The 25,908-nt window shown below is 40.9% G+C and overlaps 1 protein-coding gene across 4 annotated transcripts in view; it reads right to left on the reverse strand.

The window, feature by feature from the left end:
• Positions 1-25,908, reverse strand: part of FRY (FRY microtubule binding protein) — a 474,614-nt gene that overhangs the window by 66,761 nt on the left and 381,945 nt on the right. For all 4 annotated transcript variants that reach the window (XM_055132608.1, XM_055133183.1, XM_004604538.2 and 1 more), the window contains 10 exons: positions 21,240-21,496; positions 20,318-20,464; positions 18,208-18,376; positions 16,748-16,838; positions 12,060-12,142; positions 6,204-6,354; positions 5,551-5,654; positions 4,616-4,801; positions 2,315-2,513; positions 217-338 (listed from right to left, as the gene is read on the reverse strand). In XM_055132608.1, coding sequence (XP_054988583.1) covers positions 217-338; positions 2,315-2,513; positions 4,616-4,801; positions 5,551-5,654; positions 6,204-6,354; positions 12,060-12,142; positions 16,748-16,838; positions 18,208-18,376; positions 20,318-20,464; positions 21,240-21,496 — 1,509 coding nt within the window. The remainder of the gene's footprint in view (positions 1-216; positions 339-2,314; positions 2,514-4,615; positions 4,802-5,550; positions 5,655-6,203; positions 6,355-12,059; positions 12,143-16,747; positions 16,839-18,207; positions 18,377-20,317; positions 20,465-21,239; positions 21,497-25,908) is intronic.

Here is a 25,908-nt window from a genome sequence, read left to right on the forward strand (position 1 = left end):
AATGTTCTGACAGAGCACATGCAAATAGACATGATATTAACTATCACTCAGTTAGGCATATATAAAATAAGCTTTGATAGATCCCTAGGAACAGGCTTTTGCTATCAATGTCAAATGCAGGACTTACACACATATAAAGGGTGTGATTAAGGTGGGGAAAATAAACTCCATTATAATCAGAAGCTAAGATTGGGTTTTAGGAAAGAGAATAAGTACCTGATTTGGAATCTTTAAATACAGACACAACATGGCGTAGAAAATTAGTCAGCTGTTCGGCACTCTTGGAATTTTGATTTTTGGGTGTGATGTCTTCATGGCACCAAAGTGGACCAAATGCCCTTAAAGAACAAATAAAAAATGTCAAGAGTATAATCATTATTTTCTATTAACAAGTCATTTATGCAGTTCAGTACATATTTTTTAAATTCTACTAATTTTGTGATAAATTGTTGCCTTGTAAAGCTTAAGAGTATATTAAAAAAGATCGACCTTTGTTCCCCTTGAGATAACAGTAGTTTATATACTGCATATGTTTTTGTTTGTTTTCTGGGTCACACCAGCTGTGCTTAGGATTGACTCCTGGCTCTGCATTTAGGGGTCACTCTTGGCAAGCTTAGATCTTATGGGATGCTTGGGATCAAACCTAAGTTGGCTGCTTCAAGACAAGTGTCCTACCTGCTGTGCTAACTCTCCAGAACTGGGCATATTTTAGGGGCAAAATTTTTCATCTTTTTAAAGTAGATGTTACCACACAGTGTTTTTCCTAATATTTTCCTCACAAATTTAAAATCATTTAATCCACCAGAACAATTTTTAGAGAGCTAACTGGTGCTATATTGTTTATTAAAGAATGATAATAGAGGATTACACTGAAATACATTGAATTTCATTGAAACTACATTGAAATACTAACTTTCAATTTGCACACTGAAGCATTTTTCAAGATAATGCTTTTTTATCAGGATCACTTCACTTAGTTGTTAATACTATAGAATTGAGAGGCAGCCATTTTTGTCTGCTTGGTTTTCAGTAGTAACAATGGAATGTGACAGTTTCAAAGAACACTCTTTCTGATCGTGGTGTTGGTGGTGGTGAGAGATGTCAAAGCCAGGCTACCCTCCATGTAGGCACCATTGGCTGTCTTTTCTAATTTTTCTGTACATCACATTTTCTATTGGGCTGTGTAGACCTGATCACTAGTTGAGGGAAGAAAATTTAATTCTTAAATTTTTGGAATTAATTGCTGACAACAAAACTAGTTAATGCATACAACAAAATAGATATTCAGTCCTGAATTTGCTGAGAAAGGTGAGCACACACCAGATCTCAGAGTGTGCAAACACTGACCTGTCAGGTAATAAAAATTCTGAAGCCCTATAATCTAAACTGTTTATGTTTGTTTTCTTGTTTTGTTTTTGGGGGCCACACCCGGTGGGGCTCAGGGCTTACTCCTGGCTCTTTACTTTATGATATTTCTGATAGTGCTTGTGGGGACCATATGGGGCACTGGGCATTGAACTGAGGTCAGCCATATGCAAGGCAAGTACTATCTCTCCAGTCCCCTAAACTGATTTTCTGAAAAATAAGAACCAGAAGACAGAAAAAATAAGACTGTTCACATATTTTTTTCCTTGGTTTTGACTTAAAAGTTTGATTTTCTTCTTATACTTCCTATAGTTTGTGGTTTCTGATGTTCATCTTTGAACTAGACCAGCAGATAGTTGCTCCTGAATAGATTATGGATAATATCTTCTGATTTCCAGAGAGATACTTTTTTGGTAAATCTCAGTCCTCCCAGATGCTCGCAGCTCTAATTAGATGATTAAAGTCATCTAACTCCCGGGCGCTACTGTCTTCAGCCTCCAACTGCGTCATCATTATAGACAAATCTTTGCACATAAACTATGACATCAGTAGCATCTGAGAGAACTACTACTAGTGTCTGCCTCATACTCAGACCCAGCAGACACCATTTAGAATAGGAAACAGGCCTTTGCTAGAATTCTGGCACATTTTTCCTGCTGTGCTATTTCTTTTCCTTCCTCCTCCCTCCCTTCCTTCTTTCTTTCTTTGGATCTGGGTCACAATGGTGATTCTCAGGGTTAACTCTGGCTCAGCAATGAGGAATCACTCCTGGTAGTACTTGGGGTACCATATAGGATGCCAGGAATTGAACCCAGGTCTGCCACGTACAAGGCCAGTGCCCTACCTGCTGTACTATGGCTTCAGCCCCACCTTTGGTGTGATTTTTAGTGATGGCATATTCCCAAAAGGCAACTTGAAAACTGAAGCCTGTTTCTTGGCCCATGATTACCTGGTGGTCAGGAATTCAATGAGCTTGTTGGCCTTTTCATCCATTTCAGCTGCTGTGTCCACGTCTTCCACCTCCTGAGTCATCTGGGGGAGGTTCCCACTGCTGCCCCCCAGACTGATGCTGGAGGAGGTGGAGCTGGAACTCAGTCCTGAGTCTGGTACCGGGGATGACTGATCCTCTCTCAGGAAGTCAAAGCCACCTGGTGGGAGAAGGTCACAGTGGGATGTGTGAGGTGTGGCACTGACTGAGAGCAGGAGGGGCGCATAGCGAAGGATGTAGTAATTCAATTGTTTTTGAGACAACCCTTGATGTTGGCTACAGTTATGATTATGTAAGGTGATCATTCCTTACTTGCTTAGCAGTTGCACTGCTGTGTAAATCAGAGTGCATTTGGTAATATGGTGATCTACTTTGCTGTTTTAATAGATATATACTTTTTCTTCCCCTCTCCTCTCTATTGCTTTAATAAATCTATCAGAAGATATGATGCTGTTGAGTACAAGTGATAAAAACTGTACAAAGTCTTGATCCTTCTCAAGGCTGTGAAGATACATTCTAATACTTGATAATATATAAAATATAGTACCTTACCCAGTATGTTGTAAGATATAAAGCATCTTAAAGTTTTAAAAAATGCCAATAATCTCAGGACACTGTGACTTCATTTATCATTTTAAGTACATTGAATATTTTCTAGTTCCAAATGAAAACCATGGATCAAGGTTTGTGGGAACATTTCTATGACACAGTATTTTCTTTGACATACCTAAATGCTTTCTGTTCTAGAGTCTAGAAAAATTTTGGTTTCAAACTAGCAGAGAATTTTAATAGATTTCCACCAATTACCTTTTGGGTAATTCATAAAAAAATCATTAAACAAATTTCTTAAGGGCAACTAGACAGTCACAATGAAACATCTGTCCCCTACAGCAATGAGCTGCTCTCAGGGCAAAGGAGACAGTCACTTTTCTCTGCATTCTCATATTTAGTGTTATAGACATGTCTTTGGCCAAAAAATTTTGATTTCCTTGTTATTTTTGTGTTTTGTTTTTGGAGGCTGCACTTGACTCTGCTTAGGGCTCACTCCACAAGTGATGAAAATATGGTGCATCCTTTTCAAGGCTGTGAAGACATCTTCACACAAACGGTAACATAAAATACTGCAACCTACCCAATTGCATTGCATTGTACAAAAGAATCAGGTTAATAAAAACCCTGACAATCTCAGAACTCTGAGTTCATTGCCACCACAGCTTGGAAACTGGCCTCATATGCTGGGGGAAAGGCAGCTCAGATAGAGAAGGGAACACCAAGTAGAGGATGCTGGGAGGACCCATTTGGGTTGGAAGATGTGAACTAATAGTAGACTATAGACCGAACATGAAGGCCACTCAATACCCCTATTGCAAACTACAACACCCAAAAGGAGAGAGAACAAAAGGGAATGCCCTGCCGCAGAGGCAGGGTGGGATGGTGAGGGATGGGGTTGGGGTGGGGAGAGGGATACTGGGATCATTGGTGGAGGTGAATGGGCACTGGTGGAGGGATGGGTAAACGATCACTGTATGAGTAAAATGCAAACAGAAAAGTTCATAAATTTGTAACTGTACATCACAGTGATTCTCTAATAAAAAATTTTTTAAAAAGACATTAAATATTTTCTAGTTCTAAATAAAAACTTAGGATCTGTACTAAAGGATCATTCCTGATGGTTCTCTGAAGTGAATACGTAGTGCCAGAGATCAAACCTGAGTTGCTGCATGCAAGACAAGTATCTTAACCCTTGTACTATCTCTCCAGGCCCCATACATTCTAATTTTTTTACATTCTTAGTTTTTTTGTTGATGTTTTTTGGTTACACCTGGCGATGCACAGGAGTTACTCCTGGCTCTGCACTGCACTCAGGAATTACTCCTGGCAGTGCTCAGGGAACCATATGGGATGCTGGGGATCGAACCTGGGTTGGCCAAGTGCAAGGCAAATGCCCTACCCGCTGTGCTATCACTCCAGCCCTACATTCTTAATTTTTAATAAAGAAATAGAAACATATGAGAGCAGCCATCATAATAAGATTAAGAAAAATATATTTTCAAATATCCAATAATAAAAAAGGATTTGAGAGACTTTGAAGTTAATTTCAAGTGAAATATTATACACGATGCTGCTGTTATTTTTATCAGTTGGAAAACTGGGGGTAGATAATAGCATTACAAGTTAACTTGGACTCCACTGACATCTCTAGCTTTCTTTGCTTTCGTGACTCTGTCTCAGGCTGCCCACTGTCACTACTTTTTTAGTTACCTGTGTAGAGATATTCAGGTTGATAAGCTGGTTGAACTGTGAGTGTTTTGGCTTCGCCCATCTCTCGGGTCTGCAGGAGCACAGAGGCAATTGCATGAAAATTGCTGTTGCAAGAGAGGGCAATCAAGAGGTGAAGAAGCAATTTTTTGCTGTGTTCAAAGACTTCAGGCCGGTAATGGTCCAAACCTAGAGAAAAAAACCAAACCAGTGGAATCTCTCAGTATAAATAAATTTTAAGCTCATTTAGATTCCAGGGATAGTAAAGATTCCAAGATACCCAGGAGGAACATATTTAAAAGAATGTTTAGTTTTCTTTGTTACTGTTTGTGTTACCAACATAAAGAAGATGGGCTTAGGAAAAAGAAAATGTTTTATTGCTTAAATCAAATGTTCTCATAAAATGCAGAAAGACTTCTCTTGACCTCTCTGTAGCATTTGATATGGTTAACATTTTTCTGTCTAGATGGCTCTTTCCCTGGCTCTCCTTGTTACTAAAGGATTCTAGTTTTCTCCTCTCTCTCTAATTGATCTTCTGCACCTTCCTATCTGCTTGTTTCTCTTTTCATTTCTGTTCAACAATTTGGGGGCTTATTTAAATACCAGTACTGGACCTATACTCTACCTCTATATGAACTGATGATGCTTCAAAACTTTAATTTTATCTCGTCTTGCCAGAGGTCCTTAAGTAGGTCCAACTGGTTCTGGATATCTTTATATAGAACATTAGGGAGGTGCTACCCTTTATCTGTTGGAGTAATAGAACAATTTTTAACCATAACAGACAAAAGTTTTGAGCAGCTGTCACCAAAAGGTAAAACACTTAAGTATTTCAGAAATGAGGAAAGTGGGACGTCCATGTAAAAGGAAACTTTCATGGATGATTTCTGTAAATATTTGACCCTATTGACCAGAATTCCTCTTAGATCCAGTCTTACCTAAGAAGACAGCATGAAGCAATAGTGGTAGATGAAGAGCCCAATCTTCTCTTACACTGTGATCCACCACCATCTCAGTCATAAAAATTACAGCAATATTGCACCTAATCCACGAAATGATAAAATTAATATGACTTCTGAAGAGAATGAAAGTACACTGACAAATCATTAAATCACAATTAAGTACAACTCAAGTTCAACTGGAGAATTATGTTAGACCCTATTCCAGGAAAATGGAGGTTAACTTCTGACAGAGCACAGAGCTGTACAAGAAGAGGAAACAAGGACTGAACTATTCACGTGCCGAAATCTCTTCTTTACTAGGTGATAAGAACCAAGGGATAAAGGGAACCGAAAGGCAAAAGCTCTCTCTTCAAGCAGTTTACAATCTTGAAAGTGCAACAGAATTAATATCAATATCTATGTTTACGTCAAGAAGATTTCCAAGGGCTAGATAGAAGCTGGGCACATTAATATTTTATGATGCTCTGTCAATCTGCTGAGAGCCAGCATTCAAGTCATACTCAGTCCTCTGATCTCAAAGGGCATTTCACCAGAGTGGAACTAGAATTGGTCTTCCTCTTCTCATAGGAATAAAAATCTAGTGAAAATGGAGCAATATCTTCCCTCATTTACCTGCACATATTGCTCACCTGTGGAGTGGGCCCCGGGGGGTGATGGTCTCTGGGAGGTAGTCGACGAGAGGAGCCCAACATCCTCCTGTACAAGGCATTGGCAGGGGTTGGGGCTGTTTGGTCTCTGTGATAGTCAACAACCAGCCCGTGTAGGGAGAAATTGGGTCATCTGTAGGGTGACAGAGACATGCATACTTTATTTTTGGAAGGAGAAGATTTTCATTTCCCTGACTTGGTATTTTTAGAAAGAAATCTTCCAAATTCATTCTTGTAAAAAATGTGTTTGCAACTATTCATGTTTGACAAGTATGAATTATATAATCACATGGGTTAGAATTACTTGATTAGGTTTCTTTCATTCTTCTATTTTTTGATACATAACTTATAATTATTCATTATAGAGCTGCAGAAATTACAAGTATATCAAACAAAAAACATTGTGTCATGTGATTCCCCATGGAAACTTGCTCCTTTCTCAGTTTACATCTCGTAAACGTGAGTCCATATTTCTGGTTTGTTCAACACAGGAGTCTTAGAGTTATCCTAATTTCTCTCACATCTTACATATGACTCAGAATCTTCTTGATGATGATGATGATGATGAAGATGATGATGATGATGATGATGATGAGAGCAACACAAACAACAGAAACAATAGGACTAACACAGGAAGTGCTTACTTGATGCCAGGTACTGTTCACTGCACTACACATAACAGACCAATCATAGGGTCTTCCTATTTCAGTTCTTTATTTTTCAAAATAAAGCTAAACATTTTATTAATTAGATTACTTATATGCTTCTAGAATGATTTTGTCTTCAATTTTGGGGGCTGTGTACTTTTTTTACATTAAAAATTTTATTAAATCACTATAATTTACAAAGTTATTCATAGTTAAGTTTTAGACATACAATATTGCAGCACCAGTCCCACCACCAGTGTCAACTTCCCTCCACCAGTGTTCCAGATTCCCTCCCATATCCTGTCCCCACTACTGCCCCTTCTAACAGTCTGTCTTCTTGACAGGCAGTTTGGTTGCTAAGTTTGGCTGTTAAAAGTTTGGGTCTCTTGATTTCAGTGTTGTTGACTTTGTGGTTTGGATATTTGGCTCTACCATTCCTTGGCACCATCTTTGTACCTTACTATTCTGACATGGCTCCTGTTGCTTCTCATCTGTCTCTTCTGAGACTCTCCTATTTTGAAAAGAGGAGCTGAAGTTCAAGTGTGCACTACCACAGTCAATGGCCTATGCCTTCTAAACATAAGAACAGAACTACATTTTACCACCTCCGTCACCACCCTCTCTATCTAAGCCACCACCCCCTCCCATCTGGGTTATTACAATCTCATTACTCCTAACGGAAATCTCCTTGTTCCTTACTTCAATCTCCTTACTCCTTACCGCACTCTCCTTATTCCTTACTTACTGCACTCTCCTTACTGTCTTCTTGCCTCCACCTTTGCCCCACTCAGATAGAAGTTCATCCATGAATTTTCCTCTGCTTCACACTCTTCTGTGACTCTACTCTACACCCAAAATGAAATCCAAATTTTGGGACCGACAACATCTCCCACCTGCTACTCTCCTGGCTGATCTTCCTCTGCTGTCTGACTTACTCACTCCTCCCTGCTTTCCTGATCCTCCTCCATCACGTTAGAAGCATCATCACCCAGCTCCCTTGCTTCGTACCTATTGTCCTTTCGGCCTGGAGGGCTTCTCCCCAGATAACTGCAAGTTTTGCTCCCTCATTTGAGTCTCTGCCCAAGCGTCACAGAGGATTTCCATGACTGTTCTATTTGAAAAAAACAAAAAACACCCATCCTTGCCTGCCACACACCTGGAGACTATCTCCAAGTTGGACATTACTGCTTCTCTATTACATAGAATAGAATCCGGCAAGTAATAAGGGACCAGTAAATATTTTTGGGGGGGAAAGAATGAATGAAATTATACAACAATACCTTTAAATTAAGTATATGGAATTATTTCTTGTAATGCTCTTCATACAGGCCAATGGCATTTCAGATAAGCAATTTCATTATGGGTCACATGACATGACTCCAGGTATATGGTTCGAGATAAATTGGTTTAGTCCTGGGATAGATTTCAATGAATTATGAGGACATACTACATCATCTTTAGATACTATCTCCCCAGTACAGTTTTTCTTGGTTGCTCTTTGAAATGGGTAGTGAGACGTAGTTAATTCTATGCTGCTGGTTAAGCATAGAACACTGGTGTTAATAGTTTGTGCAGGGTCTGTTATCCTATTCTGAACATTAAGGGTCCCAACAAAACTAGAACCAAGGACTAGAACCAAGATAATCTGGAATATACTATTCTTGGGATGTGAGCTAAGGGAGTTTCCAAGGGTGAGATCAGGATTTTCCTCAGAAAGTGCCTGTTGGCTCTTTCTATGAAACCAATAAGCAGCCACTGGAATCTTATAATTTTATTCTATGAAGCTTTTCCACAGGAATTTTAGCCAGAGAAAAAGCAGGGATGACAATCGGTCATCTCAGTCCTCTTAGCAAAATGCAAATGGAAGTTTCACTTTAAGCATTTTAATTTCCTGAACAGCTACCTAGGATAAATTGGTTACAAAATGCTTTTCATAGTAATTAGTTACTCTATAATACAACTTGAAAGGGGAGCATAAATGGGAGAATATTTTGAAGAACAGTAACTCTGTGAGATCTGTTAGAAAAGGATACAGCATTCTTTTTTTATGTACTAAAAAAGATCATTTGTCCTAAAATAATTTTTTACATTAGCTCTAAATAGCTGTGACTTAGCTGCTCTCCAGATTAATTAGCTGTATTACTTCATGGCATTTAATACATGGCATTTAATACACCAGCATGTAGTATTGGCAAAGAATTCTGTAGTTCTTCAAAATACTATATGGATCTAGGTCTAAGTTTGCTTTTCATTATATACAAGGAATATTATTTAAGAATAAAATACATTTAAGGGTCTGGAGAGAGAGCACAGTGGGCTGAGCACATGGCTTGCAGGCAAGAGGCCCAGGTGCAATTCCAGGCATGTCATGCTCCCTCGAGCACTGATGGGAGCAATCCGTGAGTAGGGAGCTGGGAGTAGCTCCTGAACGTGTCAGGGCACAGTCCCAAAACAGAACCACAACCAAAATAATGAACATTTAAAGGCTGCATACTTTGGGATAAACCCACACAAAGAAGCACGGGACTGCTAGGTTTCCCCTAATCCCTTTAAGAACTCAGGGAGGAACTAATCGCCCTAACATATCCTAGACACAACATCATTAAGTTTGGGAATTGAGCCTACTTCTCTTCGCTTCTCTGGTTGTATACTCAACACCCGTCACTGTTTCTGAAACCAAAAAGAGATGAGGGAGGCCCTCATTTCAAAGTGTACTCATGGTCTATTAGATGTGCTCAAGAGCAAGTGCTGAGACAAAGTCTAGAAAAAGATCATGTATAGATTTTATGGACTTTCTGTGATAAACACTTTATTTGAGTAGCTGGATTTCATTTTCTCTTATAATAAATAAGCTAAAATGTAAGCTCTTATGACCAAACTATGTGTTATAAACTCAACATCTCTGGTCAATAACAGCGGTCTTGTAAGATACCACTGACAATTGGTTTTTCTTTTTTTTGGCTTCATGGACCACACTTAGCAGTGCTCAGGCTTTACTCCCAGCTCTGTGGTCAGGGATCACTCCTAGTGGTGCTCAGCAGACCATAAGGGATGCTGGGGACTGAACCAGAGCTGGCCATATGCAAGGCAAGCACCTGAACCCTTGTACGATTTCTCTAGCCCTGGCACATAACAAATGAATTGAATTCTATATCAAAGCTCACATTTAAATGCTGTTTATACTAGTACAAAAGGTCTACAAATATTTCTATGTAAAATAGAGGCCAAAATCAAACTTACTGCTTTATCTTATCTGATTTGACAATTGTTTTTTAATTTTTTTCTTTTTTTTTTTTTGCTTTTTGGGTCACACCCAGCGATGCTCAGGGGTTACTCCTGGCTTTGCACTCAGGAATTACTCCTGGCAGTGCTTGGGGGACCATATGGGATGCCGGGAATCGAACCCGGGTCGGCCGCGTGCAAGGCAAACGCCCTACCCACTGTGCTATCGCTCCGGCCCCAACAATTGTTTTTTAATCTTTACAAACACTTCTATTTACATTATTTTTCATTTTGTCCCTAAAGTCAGTGACCTGAATTTATATAATTATAATCCTATTTTATTATGATTATTCTCTGAAATTCACTACTTTAAGAGTAAAAGGAATATGTGACTTTAATACCAGAGAGACCTAAGAGCATTTTTTTTTCTTTTTGGGCCACACCCAGCGATGCTCAGGGGTTACTACTGGTTAGGAATCACTTAGGAATTACTCCTGGTGGTGCTTGGTGGACCATATGGGATGCTGGGGATCGAACCCAGATGGCCATGTGCAAGGCCAGCACCTTTACCTGCTGTGCTATTGCTCTAGCCCCTAAAAACATATTTTTAAATTGAGTATTATTTTATTTATTATAGTGTTTTGCTAAATTTCAAGTCATAAACCCAGGACCAAAAAAATTCACTTTAAATGAGTCAACTGACACAGGTCATGAATCCAATCATAGAAAGTCATTTTTTAAATACTGTGTCTGTCACATACTGAATCAGGGTTTGATAGCTTAACCTTTTCATGATTCAGGTTTTCTTTTCTTTTTTTGTCTTCAAACTGTGGATGAACAAATATTGCACACACCAACCATATTATTTACTGAACCAACAATTCGTCTGATATCAATTTTATCAACTGTAAAATGTGGTTTGAACTAGAACTAATTGTGCTTTTGAGAATCAACTTTTCAGTGTTTGGGTTGGAAAATCCTCTGATCAGGTACAGAGGCAGGGATAGTAATACAAGCCACATTGCCTTAGTTCACAGTCTAGTAACAAGTTTGGTAGTGACACTGCTGAGATTTACATACATACAGATCTTAAACATTCTTCCCACAGGTTTTCTGAATGATGAAATTTCTGTATGTGTACCAAGAAATAAGTAAGAGTAGCTTACTGTTATTTTACCAGAATTACTTAGTTTGACCCCACTTCTGCAGCTTCTATTAAAATAGTTCAAAGCAACAACTTCAAAAGTCCCGTTTATGGATTCACAAAATAAATCCAAAGCATGAAATACCATATTGATGATTTCTACCCAAGTAGACAAATTTCATTAAGAGTTTCTGGATTTATTTAGCAAGCATCAACAACAGTGGAGATGTTGTTTGATTTCAGAATTTCTATAAAGCATGTCCATGTACCACCCTGCATCTTGTCAGTGTCTGCAAAGATGTCTAGAGCTGAAATAAAATCAGCGAATGCACTGACTGACCTTTTCAAGTTCTGTAACTTCCTGAAGTACAAAAAAATTCATATGAAAATGCTGTTCCCAGTTTAGCCAGATTTTCACTGGCTACACCACTGAGAGATGCATTGTGAAAACAGATGTTATCCTGGGTGATGACTCACAAAGCACAAAGTTTACATCCATCTCCACGATAGACTGAAAAGTGGAGTGGTACCATTGGTTTCCTAATGAGACCATTGCTCCTCAGCCTCTCACCAACTTTCTTACCAAGGAAAAAGGCCAGGAATATAAAATTACAAGTTTAAGCAGTAGTTTAGACACATAATTTTTATTTGCCCAGTGTCTGGTTCCTTTTGCTTCCAGATACTGATTCTATGCTCATTGGTACAAAAGGCATCCTTCATATTTTGGGACTCTATTTTAAATATCTTAACAAGAATAATCAATATGTTCATTTCACATACAACCACTTGCATTCCGTTCGAGGCCTCTCAGCCTCAAGTACTTACTTTTGTCCTCATCATACGATCCTCCGGAACTATTGCTGTATCTTGACTCTAAGCGAGTATGGGCTCTGATGACATTACTGAACCTTCAAATCAAGGAGAACAGTCATGAAATACTGACATGCATATGTACAGTTACTCAGAAGCATAAACTGATCTTCAGTGGCTATTCATTTATTTTGGCAGTTAATTCTGATGATACTTTTCCTAGAAGATTACTGTAAAAATTGTATCCAAATATTTGTCTCCAAATATTTCTTTTTTTTTTCCCCCTTGAGAGGGCTAGCAGCCACTTGCACTCATCTGCATTGGCTCACACTTTGAAAAGATAAATATATGAAGGCTAATATTTTATTTGTGCTAGAAAATGCAGCACTTGTTTAAAAAGAAAAGGATGGTACTGACTACTAAGAATCCCCATTCACAGAGTCTGGTAGATGGCAGATAGTTGATAAAAAAATTGCTGAGTGACTGAACAAGTGAAAGTAGACAGAACTGGAAATACATAGTAATGGTTGTAGGAAAAAAAATTAGGACTTAAGCAGCTTTAAAAATTTTCTAGATAGAGGGGCTAGAGCAATAGCACAGCAGGTAGGGCATTTGCCTTGCACGTGGCTGACTCGGGTTCTAATCCCAGCATCCCATATGGTCCCCCGAGCACTGCCAGGAGTAATTCCTGAGCGCATGAGCCAGAAGTAACCCCTGTGCATCGCTGGGTGTGACCCAAAAACAACAACAACAAATTTTTTCTAGATAGAGAGGGAAAAAAAGGAGGAGGAGAGGAAAGAGGAGGAGGAGAAGGAGGAGGAAGAGAAGAAAGAGGAGGAGAAAGAGGGGGAGGAGGAGGAGAAGAAGGAGGAGCATGAGGAGGAGGAGGAGGAGGAGGATGAGGAGGAGGAGGAGGAGGAGGAGGAGTTGTTGATGGTAGGGGGTGGGGAGCGGGAGGGAAACTGGAGACATTGGTGGTGGGAAATGTAGACCGGTGAAGGAACCGGTATTGGTACATTATATGACTGAAACCCAGTCATGAAGAACTTTGTAACTGCATATCTCACTGTGATAAAAACAAGTTTCTCTCCTATTTTAAAATGATTTTAGGTAAAGTTGGAAAAATGTACAGGAAGTGAGGTACTTGTCTTGCAGGCAGTTGGTTAGCTCCCAGCACAACATATGAGCCCCCTGCATGCCATCAGGAGTCATTCCTGGGCACAAAGTCAGGAATAGCGCCTGAGAGCACTGCTAGGTGTATTTTCAAAACCCCCAAACCCAACTTCCCCTGAAACGAAACAAAATAAAACAAAATCCTCAGGGTTCTTAGGAAAGGTGCAATTTGGGTTGCACAGAACCAGAGGCACTCTTGCTGTTGAATCTCTCGCTGCAACCTCCCACACACCTTCAGTATCTCATTTAATCCCACTCACTTATTTCAAGACAGGCATTATTTTCTTTATGGATGAAAAAAACAGAAGCTAATGAGGGTAAACAGCTTGTTGGTGCACCCCTGAGACAACAATGTTGTCATGTGGTTCCATCTGCCTCCAGTATATTAGACACGTGCTTTCAGGACCAAGTTTTCACACTCTAGCCCCATGTTGCTGGCAAAGGTCTTCACTTCTTTAGGGAACTTGTTTCCAAAATGCCCCAAAGGAAGAACAATAATACTTCACTATTTATTTTACTGTAGTTATAGGAATTAACAAAAAAAGAAATGGCATAGAAATGTTCCCCAAACTATGGGACACTGTCCAATAATAACATACTAATTAGTATGCTTCTACCTTGGATTTCTAGAACCCCTTTTCTCTTCAGGTACCAAAGATTCTCAAATAGAAACATTTTTATTTGGGCGGGAATGGAGGGAGCTAGAGCCACACCTGGTTGTGATCACAGTTTACTCCTGGCTCAGTGCTCAGGGATCATTCCTGGAGGGGCTCGGGTGGACCATATTTGGTGGAGGGGATTGAACAGGGGTCATCCATGTACACGACAAACACCTTTTTTTGCTGGACCATCTCTCCAGTCCAGCACATTTTTCCCCTAGTGATCTAAAAACATATATAGGGCATGGGTATGGCTGAGAGGAAGTGTGTGACAATCAAATGCTGTATCTCTATATTTATATAAAATGATACAAAACAAATTTAATTTATTTTAAATTTCAATTTTTATTGTTGTTTAGGTAACAGGGCTCTATTAAGGGTACTAATTTATGATTTTGAGGTACAAAATCATACTGCACTTAGTGCATTTTCATTACCAACAAAGTACTGTCTTTATGCTACTTCTAGTCTCACCTCTTTCACAAAGCGAAACTTTTTTTGTTTGTTTGTTTGTTTGTTTTGGGTCACACCCGGCGATGCACAGGGGTTACTCCTGGCTCATACACTCAGGAATTACTCCTGGCGATGCTCGGGGGTACCATATGGGATGCTGGGAATCGAACCCGGGTTGGCCGCGTGCAAGGGAAACGCCCTACCTGCAGTGCTATCACTCCAGCCCCCACAAAGCGAAACTTAACGGACATGCAGCCAAAAAACAGATAAGCAAATACAGACCTGAAAAACCTACTATTAAGTCTTTTATACTACTGAGATGAGGAGTATGAAAAATCTGAGTACTCATGTCTGAGGAAGACGTTTCTTAGAGAAAGAACTATGTGGAACAAAGTCTTTTTTTATTATTTATAAAAATAATTTATTATTGTTTTGGGGTTGAACTCAGCAGGGCTTAGTCCTGACTCTGCACTCATGGATCAGTCCTGGTGAGGCTGACCATATGGGGTGCCAGGGACTGAACCTGGGTAGGGGATCAAATCTGGGTCGGTCAAGTGCAAGGCAAGTGCCCTGCCTGCTGCACTATCATTTGGCTTCAAGGGTGAAATTTTTAATTCAGAGCTTTGCTCTGTGTTTGAGTATCTGGTCTTGTATGAAGGCAAACTCCTACGAATGAGCATTTGCCTAGAGGCAGGGTGGCAACCCAGAAGTACTCTGAGGAGTTTGATAAGCACCTGGATAAGGGAATGAGCCTTCAGAAGCCACAAGCCACAAGCCACATAAACTTCCCTGTGTCCCAGGTCATAGTCTCAGGCACAGGATGAGGATAAACCCAAAGGGCAAGTACGAAGAAGAAGTATTTTGGTGTGTGTGTGTGTGTGTGTGTGTATGTGTATGTAAATTTTAGGCTAAGTTTGCTATCTTCATGATCTTAATCATTAATTTTCTGCTGCATTATGTATTTTTTTTGGGGGGGGGTCACACCAGCAATGCTCAGGGTTTACTCTTTGCTCTACATTCAGGAATCACTCCAGGTGGCACTCGGGGACTATATGGGATACTGATTTTGATCCAACCTAGCAAATGCCCTACCTGCTGTACTATGGCTCTGGTCCTGTGCATTATGGATTTGTAAAAATCTCATTGTTGTAACTACTTTTTTTATGTGAAAACACTCTATTACTTTTCATTAAAAAATGCTCAGTTTAAAACACCATGAGAACCAACCTACTTTCACCCTTTAATTTTGATTTCTGCTTCTCTCTTTTTGGGTTTTCCTTTCTACTCCTGATGACTGATCACTGGGCATAGAAATCCAGATTCTACTTACATATGAGTGGTTTTCAGGCAATATGTGAGCAAGAAAAACACCACATAGGAACTGATAAAAGGGGAATATGGACTTTGCAGTATGGTTAAACACAGTGTGACAGTGTTTAAGGGTGAGTAAGAATGATTATATTTCGGGCCAGAGAGAGAGTACAGTGGGCAGGGTGCTGGCCTTGCATACTACTGACCTGGTTTAATAGCTCATACCACATATGGTCCACTAAGCTCTCCAGAACTATGACTAAGCCTTGAGCACTGTCAGGCCCAACCTCTCCCACCCTACCCTTTCCCTCTCCCCCCCCAAAAAAAGAACAAATATTTTGAATATTTTGGTCCCGGGGGTAGAGCAAGTAGTAAAGGGCATGCCTAGCTGGGCACCTCAGGTCCATGGAGCACCTCCAAGTGTGGCTCTGGGCCCTGAGCCATCAGGCCTGCACTGCTGCACTGAGAATCACTGGATGTAGCTCTGCTCTACACCACCCCGCCCCCCCCCCCCGACCCCCCAGAACTCACCTCAAGCAATCAACTCTACCTCTAAGAAAATTTCAACTATAAGATCAAAGCATGGACATTCCCTGTAGTACTAGATGAACAGTACCTATAGCAGAACCTCTGGCAGTTTTTATTAAGCCCCAGATAAGAGGGATTTGACCACCATAATGACAATCTTCTTAATCTTTCTCTTTTCTGTCTCTCTAAGAGATTCTCATCTTTAGGGATTTACATAAGAGAATCAGAAAAATCTAGTCTGTATTTCTAAAAACATGGAAGGCTGGAGAGATAGTACAGTGAGGAAGGCACTCTCCTTGCAAGTGGTTGAGCTGCATTTAATTCCCCAACACCCAACATGGTCCCTGAGTGCCACCAGGAGTGATCCCTGAGCACAGACCCAAGAGTGATTCCTGAGCAGAGTTGGGCGTGGCTCAAAAACAAACAAAATAAAAACAAGGGCGTGTGTGTACATGTACACACATGTGCATAGGGAGGGGAGGGAGGACGGAGAGCTTTCTCAACCTCCACAAACTTTTATTGATGCCTTGGCACATCTTTTGAAAATAACACTGGCTATTATGCAAAATTTCTACCAACCTCTCATCAGATTCTTTCAGTATCTTGTTTTCCTCAGGGTCCGGGAAGCTGTCCTGGCCAGCAACCACTGTGTTGCTGCTGGAGGTAGTTCCTGTGGACAGGATTAGGAGAATATCACTTAGGACACAAGAATGCAAGCAGAGGGGTCAAGCTAAAGCCTCAAGTAATTCCAGGAAAGGACACCTGTAAGATCCCGTGTTTGAGAGATTCCTTACATCTTTGGCGATTGTGCACAATCTCACAACCTTCCCAAGCCCTCATCACTGCAATGGGACAGTCTCAGGTATCTGTTATGGGGAAACCAAATCCCGAACTCTGTTACAAAGCAAGGTCGCAACATTCCTGAAACTCCTGTTTTCCTGACCTCTTAGGTAAGGAGCTTATTAATAGTGGCCGAACCTGCTATTAGTGGCCTTTGCTGTTCTTGATCCAGGAATTATTAAACTAACGCTAGTGAAGTGAATCGGAGCAGCCAGTGCTTCTGATTCTAGCTCCTACCTCTTCTCTGTCAGGACCCTGGCAACACGGAGTGGGGCAAACAGAAAGCATAAGAGATTGGAGGTAGAGAGAGAGACTAGAAGGCAGCTGCAAAATGAGGCAAATAAAAGATACTGCCTTCAAGTAATTTGAGGATAATCATCTGTATCTCAATGAATGATGCTGGAAAGCCAGTTTAAGGATGCTCTTGGGGGGCACATTAGACAATTCTGGAAGAACATGAGTCAAGAAGATCCCAGGTCTAAAAAAGGACTCATAAATGAGACTCATAAGGAAATGCAGTTTTGTGCCTGGGACAGGCCTAAAGTCAAAAGCTAAATGGCATACAAGGGTTGCTTCGTGATCACACTTGCACAGTCATTTCATTTATCTGGCAATGCCCTTCTGCCGTTAGCTCTTCTCAGGCCATTTATTTTGTTTTTGATTTCTTTTCTTTTGTTTTGTTTTTCTGGGCTACACCTGTCTGTTCTTGGGCAGCTCCGTGCTCAGGGAATCTCTCCTGGCAGCGCTTGGGGGAACCATGTGTGGTGATAAGAATAGAGTCTGGGTCAGCCGTGTGCAAGGCAAGGATCCAATGCACTGTATTATCTCTCTGGCTCTTAAATCATGTCTTAACTGAATGGACATACTGGAACTAAAATAAAGCAACAAGGGCTGTAGAGCTAACTCAGAAGGCTGGAGAATGTCTTTACTGCGTGACCCCTACCAGCACTAGTAGGACTCTGATGGCCTCACACACTACTGGGCTCAAGCATCTCCAGGCCTCAGCACTGAACTATTTGGCTTATTTGCCCAGGTTATCACTCGGAGGGTTCCAGGGTCCCCTGAACATGGTGTAGGAGACCCTTAGAATAAAGAAAATGGAAGAAAGAGCAGCACCCCTACTCAGAGCCTTCCAATGGGCGCATCGGGGGAAAGCCAGCAATCCCTGGGAAGATGTCTACCGGCTACCCCGTCCTTACCGGAGGCAGCTGCAGAGGCCTTGCTGCTGGCCGCAAAGCGGTAGAAAGGCGGGTTGTCACAGTGCTGGACAATGGGGTTCACAGGCTCTGTCTGCTGTAGCTCAAAAAGCAGCTCCTCCATGGTCTGAATTGTGTTATTACGGCACAAGTATATCGCCACCTTTTTGATCTGAGAAGAAAAACAGAACACCAGGGGAGTCTGCCAGAGTCTCATCCGGAGGAACGTGTCTGCTGACAGCTTCAATGTAAGTCACTGGCTGTGTGTCACCGGCTGGATTTCTCGTCCTGCTCACTTCATCCTTGGTTCTCCGTGGAGGAACAGAGTGTTGGGGTGAAGTTCACATCTCTTTCCACACGCATCTGACAGGTGCGTGCTGTGGAAGGCCTTACCTTTTCTAGTAGCCGAGTTGAGGAAAGTTACTAAAATTGGGGGACTCCTGCATTCTATTTAAATTGAAAACTTGACATCTAAAGGCCCCCTTTTTTTTAAAAAAAAAAAAAAGACAGAATTCTATTAATAGAATCTGTGGGAAAAAACCTGCTAGCTATTTTTGTTTAAAAAGGAATTCAGAACGAAAGCTTATCATCAACAGTATTGTAAACCATGGTGCCTAAAATAAAACTTCTTAAAAAAATCTTAAAATTTTTTTTCTATTTTAAAGGCAAATACTGGGGCTGGAGTGATAGCTGTGGATAGGGCATTTGCCTTGCATGCAGCTGACCCAAGTTCAATTTCCAGCATCCCATATGGTCCCCTGAGCACTGCCAGGAGTAATTCATGAGTGCATGAGCCAGGAGTAACTCCTGTGCTCTTCACTGGATGTGACCCAAAAAAGCAAAAAAAAAAAAAAAGTAGAAAAAAAAAAGGCAAATACCTCTCACTGTCTCTCTAGCCTCTATACTTAAAAAAAAAAAATTCTAAATAGGGGACAAAAAAAAAAAAAGAAAGAAAAGGAATTCACTCTTTTGCTATTCTCTCTTCCCTAGAAACAAATTAGTTTTATGCTGTTCATATGGCTTTAAATTTAAAACCAAACATCCCCGTGTCAAGCTCTGCATTGCTGGCCTCATAGTTAAACCTGAGTTAAACTATGTTAAACTCAGTTTAGAGGAAGGGGCAGTGAGGCTTCCGGAACCGAAAAGCAGTAGGCATGAAATCTCCCCAAACAACAGCCAACACAGGCTGTTCAGGTTTTTAAAATACTGTCATTTTGTTGATTTCTTCACCTCCAAATACAAGCACAAGATATTAGGCATCTCTGAGCACTATCTCTCTGCTCACTTCTCTCTTATCTTACCAAAATTTGAAGAGAAAAATCTGCATCCTTCATGTTTTCATTCTGCATTGAGTGTGAAGATATAGTACAAAGGGTAAGATGCTGGCTTTGCACACGGCAAACCAGGTTGGATTCCCAGCAACTCACATGGTCCACTGAGCCTGCCAGGAGTGATCCCTGAGCACAGAGCCAGAAGTAAGTCCTGAGCACTGCTGGGTGTGGCCCCCAAACAAAACAAAATTTAAAAAAAGTCAAAATAAAAATAGAAAACATTTTTATTAGCCATAACATAATGTTTTACTTAGTTTATAGTATACAAAACTAACTGTCACTGTCACAGCCACTGTCATTGATTTGCTTGAGCGGGCACCAGTAATGTCTCCATTGTGAGACTTGTTACTGTTTTTGGCATATCGACTATGCCACGGGAAGCTTGCCAGGCTCTGCCATGTAGGCGAGATACTCTCGGTAGCTTGCTGGGCTCTCTGAGAGGGGCGGAGGAATCAAACCAGCGTCAGCTGCATGCAAGGCAAACGCCCTCCTGCTGTGCAGTAATTGTTAGGACACGTCATCCTTGAATTTATAGACTTTCATGTCCAAAGGCTTGAAAAGGAGAAGAAAAAGGCATGACTAGGGTACTGGGCCTGCTTCTCCAGGGAGTGGGGGGTGGGAGGGCAGAGAAAACTTTTCTGATAACTCAGTAGACTCACAGATGATGCTGGCAACATTTGGCATCTTTATTTCACTTGAAGCAACAGCATATTTGAACTTGAATCTGGCCAGTGGGACCACCGACAGCCTGAGTGACCCCTTAGAGTGCAAAGGACACTTACGTAGGGCAAGAGGAGGGTGTCACTGCTCACACCACACAGGCTGATCAGAAACTGCAGAGTGATCCTCAGATTGTTGCTCCATTTCTCATTGTTGGCTAAAGCATTCCAAGCATTTTCCATCTCAGGTCCAGGAACTTCATCTCCATACTGTAGTAAACAAAAGAAAACCCAAGACACACATGGAAACTGTCAGGAAGCAAACTGGTAAAAGTCTTTGTACAAGACTGGCCACGTCAGGGCCAGAGTGGTAGCACAGCAGGTAGGGTGTTTGCCTTGCATGTGGCTGACCGGGATTGATCCCTGGCATTCCATATAGTTCCTAGAGGACCACCAGAAACGATCCCTGAGCACAGATCCAGGTGTAAGTCCTGTGCACCACTGGGTATACCCCCAAAACAAAGAAACAAAAAAGGGGAAATACGGTCATCCAATGCCATTTTCAGCAATTTGTAACATATGAATCAGTAATGCTCCATGTTACACTGGTGACTGAAAAATATTAGGCATCTTATATGTTTTTGGTTGTAGTAAAAAACACATAAAAAATTTAGCATCTCAGCCATCTTTAAGTTGGCATTCAAAATAGTCACACCAATGTACACCATTTGTGCTCTAGCCATGTGATTTATTTATTTATTTATTTAAAAAGTTTATTCATTATTTCTTTGACTTTTGGGCCACATCCAGTTATGCTCACTCCTGGTGGTACTTGCGGGATTATCTGTGGTGTCAGGGATTGACCTGGAGTCAGTTGCATACAAGGCTAAGTGCCCTACCCACTGTACCACATCTCTTTGCTTAAAATCAGTCATGTAATTTAAGCAAATACCACTATCTGGGGCTTGCATACAGAGTTAGACTAAGCCAGGTTTTCTTCAGATGGTGCAGCTTTATTATTGAGGACTATTTCCTCTGAGTTTACCTTGGCGGTCATGTACATGAGGTTATTCAGGACTAAAGATGTGGCTTCTGGGGATCCCCAGCCGTTTCCTTTCAGCCCGTGAGAAGTGGTGGCTTGGCCATCTCGTTCCTTCACTTCATCCTCTGGGCTGTTGGGGCTGGAGCCTGGGAGAAGGAGCCTGCTGTCCACCAGCTCGATGTTGTACAGCCAGGGCAGCAGATAGGTCAGCATGATCTGGCGTCCATTGGGGTGTGTTGTGGGGAAGCGCTGGCTTACCTCTGCAAGAATGGCAATGATGGAGAGTTGTACAATGATGGATCGCATTTAAAGTGTCTGAAATATTTATTACACCAATGGATAGATTGGACAGTGCCTTCAGGTGAGCAAAATATTTCCAATAAGCCCAAGACCATGAAATCTTAGAACTCGAGAACTATGTACATCTATTGCTCTGTGGATCGAAGACCGAGAACAAGATGGGGGAAATACAGCCTTGGTAAGAGTGGAGTGAGGTGGAAGGTATCACAACTTCGAATCCATTGAGAGTGGCAAAATGTGGATGAAAGTGGTTAATGCAGATTAGATTCAACAGGACATGTAGTTCTATTTTGGTGTTGCCACATATTAGCTACAGGAGACTCAGGAATTGTTAATCTCTCTTCTCACTTTTCTCATCTGTAAAGTGGAGTCAGTTGGGATTCCTCACCGGGCTATTATGAAAATTGCTAAATATAACCATAACTATTCTCAGCAAGTGCCTGCAAGCCAGTTTGCTCTTAATAGGTGGGCAGAGTAATTATGACAATGGCTATGATGTGTTCACTACACCATCATTTGGCAAAGTGTCTTCCATTCTCTCTTAGTTGCTAAGAAGTGAGAAGCAATACTCTGCAGCTGTGAGGAATGATAAAATCATGAAAATTTGCTGCAACACGGACAGAACTAAAAGATATTATGTTAAATGAAGTAAGCCAGAAGGATAAACACAGGATGATCTCACTTATATGTAGTATATAGTAAAACTGGATGAGGGAATGCAAGGCTTTTAAGGGGAGGGAAAATGCCTATATCACTTTCGGCCCCAGAGTATAAGGAGGAGAAGGACAGAGAAGGAAAGAAATCAAGGTAGAAAGATGAAATGGATGGGAAGCAAGGGGATCTGAGCCCAAGTGGCATAAATAATGGTAGAGCTAAATATGCTCAACTGAGAACAAGAGACCCAAACGTTGACAACCAAACTTAAAAGGTGCCTGTAAGGTGGCATGATGGGGAGTAGGAGAGTGGGTGGAGGGAACCTTGGAACTCTTTTGGGGGAGAAAAACACTGGTGGCGGGTTTGGTGCTAGAACATATATATTCAACTATGAATAATTTTGTAAATCATGGTGCCTTGATAACATTTAAAAAAATAGCACTGCATTGTGGCACTGTCATACCATTGTGAGACTTGTTACTGTTTTTTGCATATCGAATACGCCACGGATAGCTTGCCAGGCTCTGCCATGCAGGCAGAATACTCTCGGTAGCTTGCTGGGCTCTCAGAGAGGGATGGAGGAACTGAACCCTAGTCGGCTGTGTGCAAGGCAAATGCCCTATCCGCTGTGCTATCACTCCAATTCTTATTAAAAATAAGAAAAAAAAGTCTTATAAAAAATAAGAAAAAAAATAAGTGAGAGGTAATGTTCTAAGACAAACCCAGTGATTGGATGTATGTTGTGGAATTAATTTTTTTTTATTGACTCACCATGAGATACAGTTACAAAGTTTTCATGTTTGAGTTTCAGTCATACAATGATTGAATACCCATCCCTCCACCAGTGTACATTTTCCATCACCAGTGTCCCCAGTATCCCTTCCCCCATCCCACACCTCCCCCTGCCTTTATGGCAGACAATTTCCTTCTTTCTCTCTACTTTTGGTCATTATGGTTTGCAATACAGATACTGAGAGGCCATCATGTTTTATCCTTTATCTACTTTCAGCATACATCTCCCATCCTGAGCGATCCCTCCAACTATCATTGATTTAGTGATCCCTTCTCTGTCCCAGCTGTCTTCTCCCCCAGCCATGAGGCATGGCCACTCACTTATAAGCAGATTTCATGAATATATCTTTCCTAACAGCTGCATAGTATTCCATTGTATAGGTGTACCAGAGTTTCTTTAACTAGTTGTCTGTTCTTGGGCACTCGGGTTGTTTTTAGATTCTGGCTATTGTGAACAGTGCTGCAATGAATATACAAATACAGATGTCATTTCTACTGTGATTTTTTGCACCCTCGGGATATATTCCCAGAAGTGCTATTGCAGGGTCATATGGAAGTTGAATTTCTAGTTTTTGAAGGAATGTCCATATTGTTTTCCAGAAAGGCTGGATCAGTCAGTGTGGAATCAATTTTTAATTATACACAAAGTGTGTGCTCAATGGAACATTTCATTCATGAAATAAATTAATCCAAAAGACAAAGTTATTGGTCTGGTTCAGGCATTTAGCCATTAATTTCTCTGAGCACATTTCTACATCATTTCACTGAGAGTGGCATTTGATTTTATAACTGAATTATGTTTTCTATAGAAATAAAAGACCACACTTATGTTTAGGCTGAAAGCTCTGCAGTCATCTTCTATTTCTAATATCTAGAGAAGAAATGATTTTATCCTAAGGGAAATTAGAAAGTTTGGTCTGATGCACTTGCTATCCAGTGTGGATAATCTCGTCTAGTGAGCTCACGGCTGCAGAATAAAGCAACACTGAGCCAAGAATCAGAGCAAGATAATTCACTCAATCCCCCAAAGAGCCTTGATTGGTTTGGCTTACTGCCTAAAATAACAAAAAATGTTTCTGGAGGAGAAAGAATAGATGTAAATATTCACTACAATCACTAGTGTTACACCATTCTATTTCACACAAATGGACACCTACTTAAGTTCAGAACATTATGCCTCTAATGATAGCTATATGGACTTTTGGGACATATCAGATTCTGGAACCTTGGCACACATGTGCCCCAACATTCTGGACTTTGCCTGGGTAACACTGTCAGCACCACTGAGACAGGAAGGACTCGAGATCAGCTCCTGTCTCTCTGGGGAGAGGCTCTGAGAAGTTGTGGGGGCAGATAACTTGGGCAATCTCAAAAGTAACAAATGACATGACAGGCATAAAGTGCTTGGGGGTTCAGCTGAGAAAAGGACTTCTGGCTCCACTGATGCAGGGCCTTTTTATGGCAGGAGAACTATTTATACTCCTCTAGGAAGAAAGCAGGCCTTAGAGAGGAAAAGGCCTTCCGCTCACACAGAAAGCTGTGATGGAGAACGTGTCACCTTCTCCAATAATGCCAGAGAACTCCACAGACATTTGTAGCAATGTCACCTTCTAACCTGTTCCACGATTGAATTCTTTTTCCTCATTATACCTTATTTGTAAGACCTGAGGTTTGAGGGTGAGGAGTGTGTCTGAAGTATTAAAAAGCACTAGATCAGGGCATGGATGAATTTAAAATTTTTTAAATTTATTGAATCATTGAGACAAAAAGTTACAAAACTGTTCATGACTGAGTTTCATTCCTGCAATGCTTGAGCATCTAACCCTTCACCAGTGTCCACTTCCTTCCACCAATGTCCTGGGTCTCCCTCCTGCCCCCAGCCTGCCTCTCTGCAGACACTTTTCTTTTTTCCTTTTAGGCACTGTGGTTTGCAGCACTATTACTGGAAGGCATCTCGCATGTCACGTTCCCTTCTTTCAGCACCCAGTTTTATCATTGTCATAGTGGGTCCTTTTCTGACCTCTCTAACCACATTACTGCATGGCATGGATTACTGTTTTTGTTGTTGTTGTTGTTTGTTTCTGAGCCACAGCAGGAAGTGTTCAGGGATTACTCCTGCCTCAATGCTCAGGAATCACTCCAGTGGGATTCTGGGTGCCAAGGATTGAACCTGGATCAGCCACAAGCAAGGATAGTTTATCTGCTACCCTATCTGTCTCGCCCCTTGAGGCAGTTTTGAGAACAAAGGAAATAAAGCGTATGGACAGTCCCCTCCCTCCCTCGCCTTCCAATAAAATGAAATAAAATGTGAGGCAATGCATAGCAGTAGTCCCTTCTCCTTCATGATTTCTCCTCCATGGATTCAATGGCCTGTAGTCTACTATATTCCAAAAAAATTACATACAATATTTTGTAAAGAATGAGGAAGGAGAAGGGGGAAGGAACAAGGAAGTACATTCACATAACTTTCATTATAGTATTATTACAAAAACTTTTATTGGCAATTGTTACTATGCCTAATTTATAAATTATGTGTTTTCATAGGTATGTATGGGAATAAACAGTATCTGCAGGCTTTGGTTCTATCTGTGACTTCGGGCACCCACTGGGGGTGCTTTGAGAATAATATGGGATGGACTACTGTACATCAACCCCTACACAACTAGCTGCTTACAACTGATTAGGGCATTTGAAACTGCAGGCAACAAAAACTTCACCATATGGTTTATAATAGTAAAGTCAGCAAAAAAAAAAAAAAGCCTGGAATCTATTATATCCTTTTGATTTTTCCCATGTTAGAAAAGTTATTTTTTCATAAATCAAAAAAGACAAAAATTTCATTTCCTGAAGAAAACTTTCATTGAACCATTTGTAACTCATCAGAGTGACCTCTTGATTAATTTCTGTCCTTTCAGCCTCTCCTCTA

Source organism: Sorex araneus, chromosome 1 (genome assembly GCF_027595985.1).
Source record: "Sorex araneus isolate mSorAra2 chromosome 1, mSorAra2.pri, whole genome shotgun sequence".
NCBI lineage: Eukaryota > Metazoa > Chordata > Mammalia > Eulipotyphla > Soricidae > Sorex > Sorex araneus.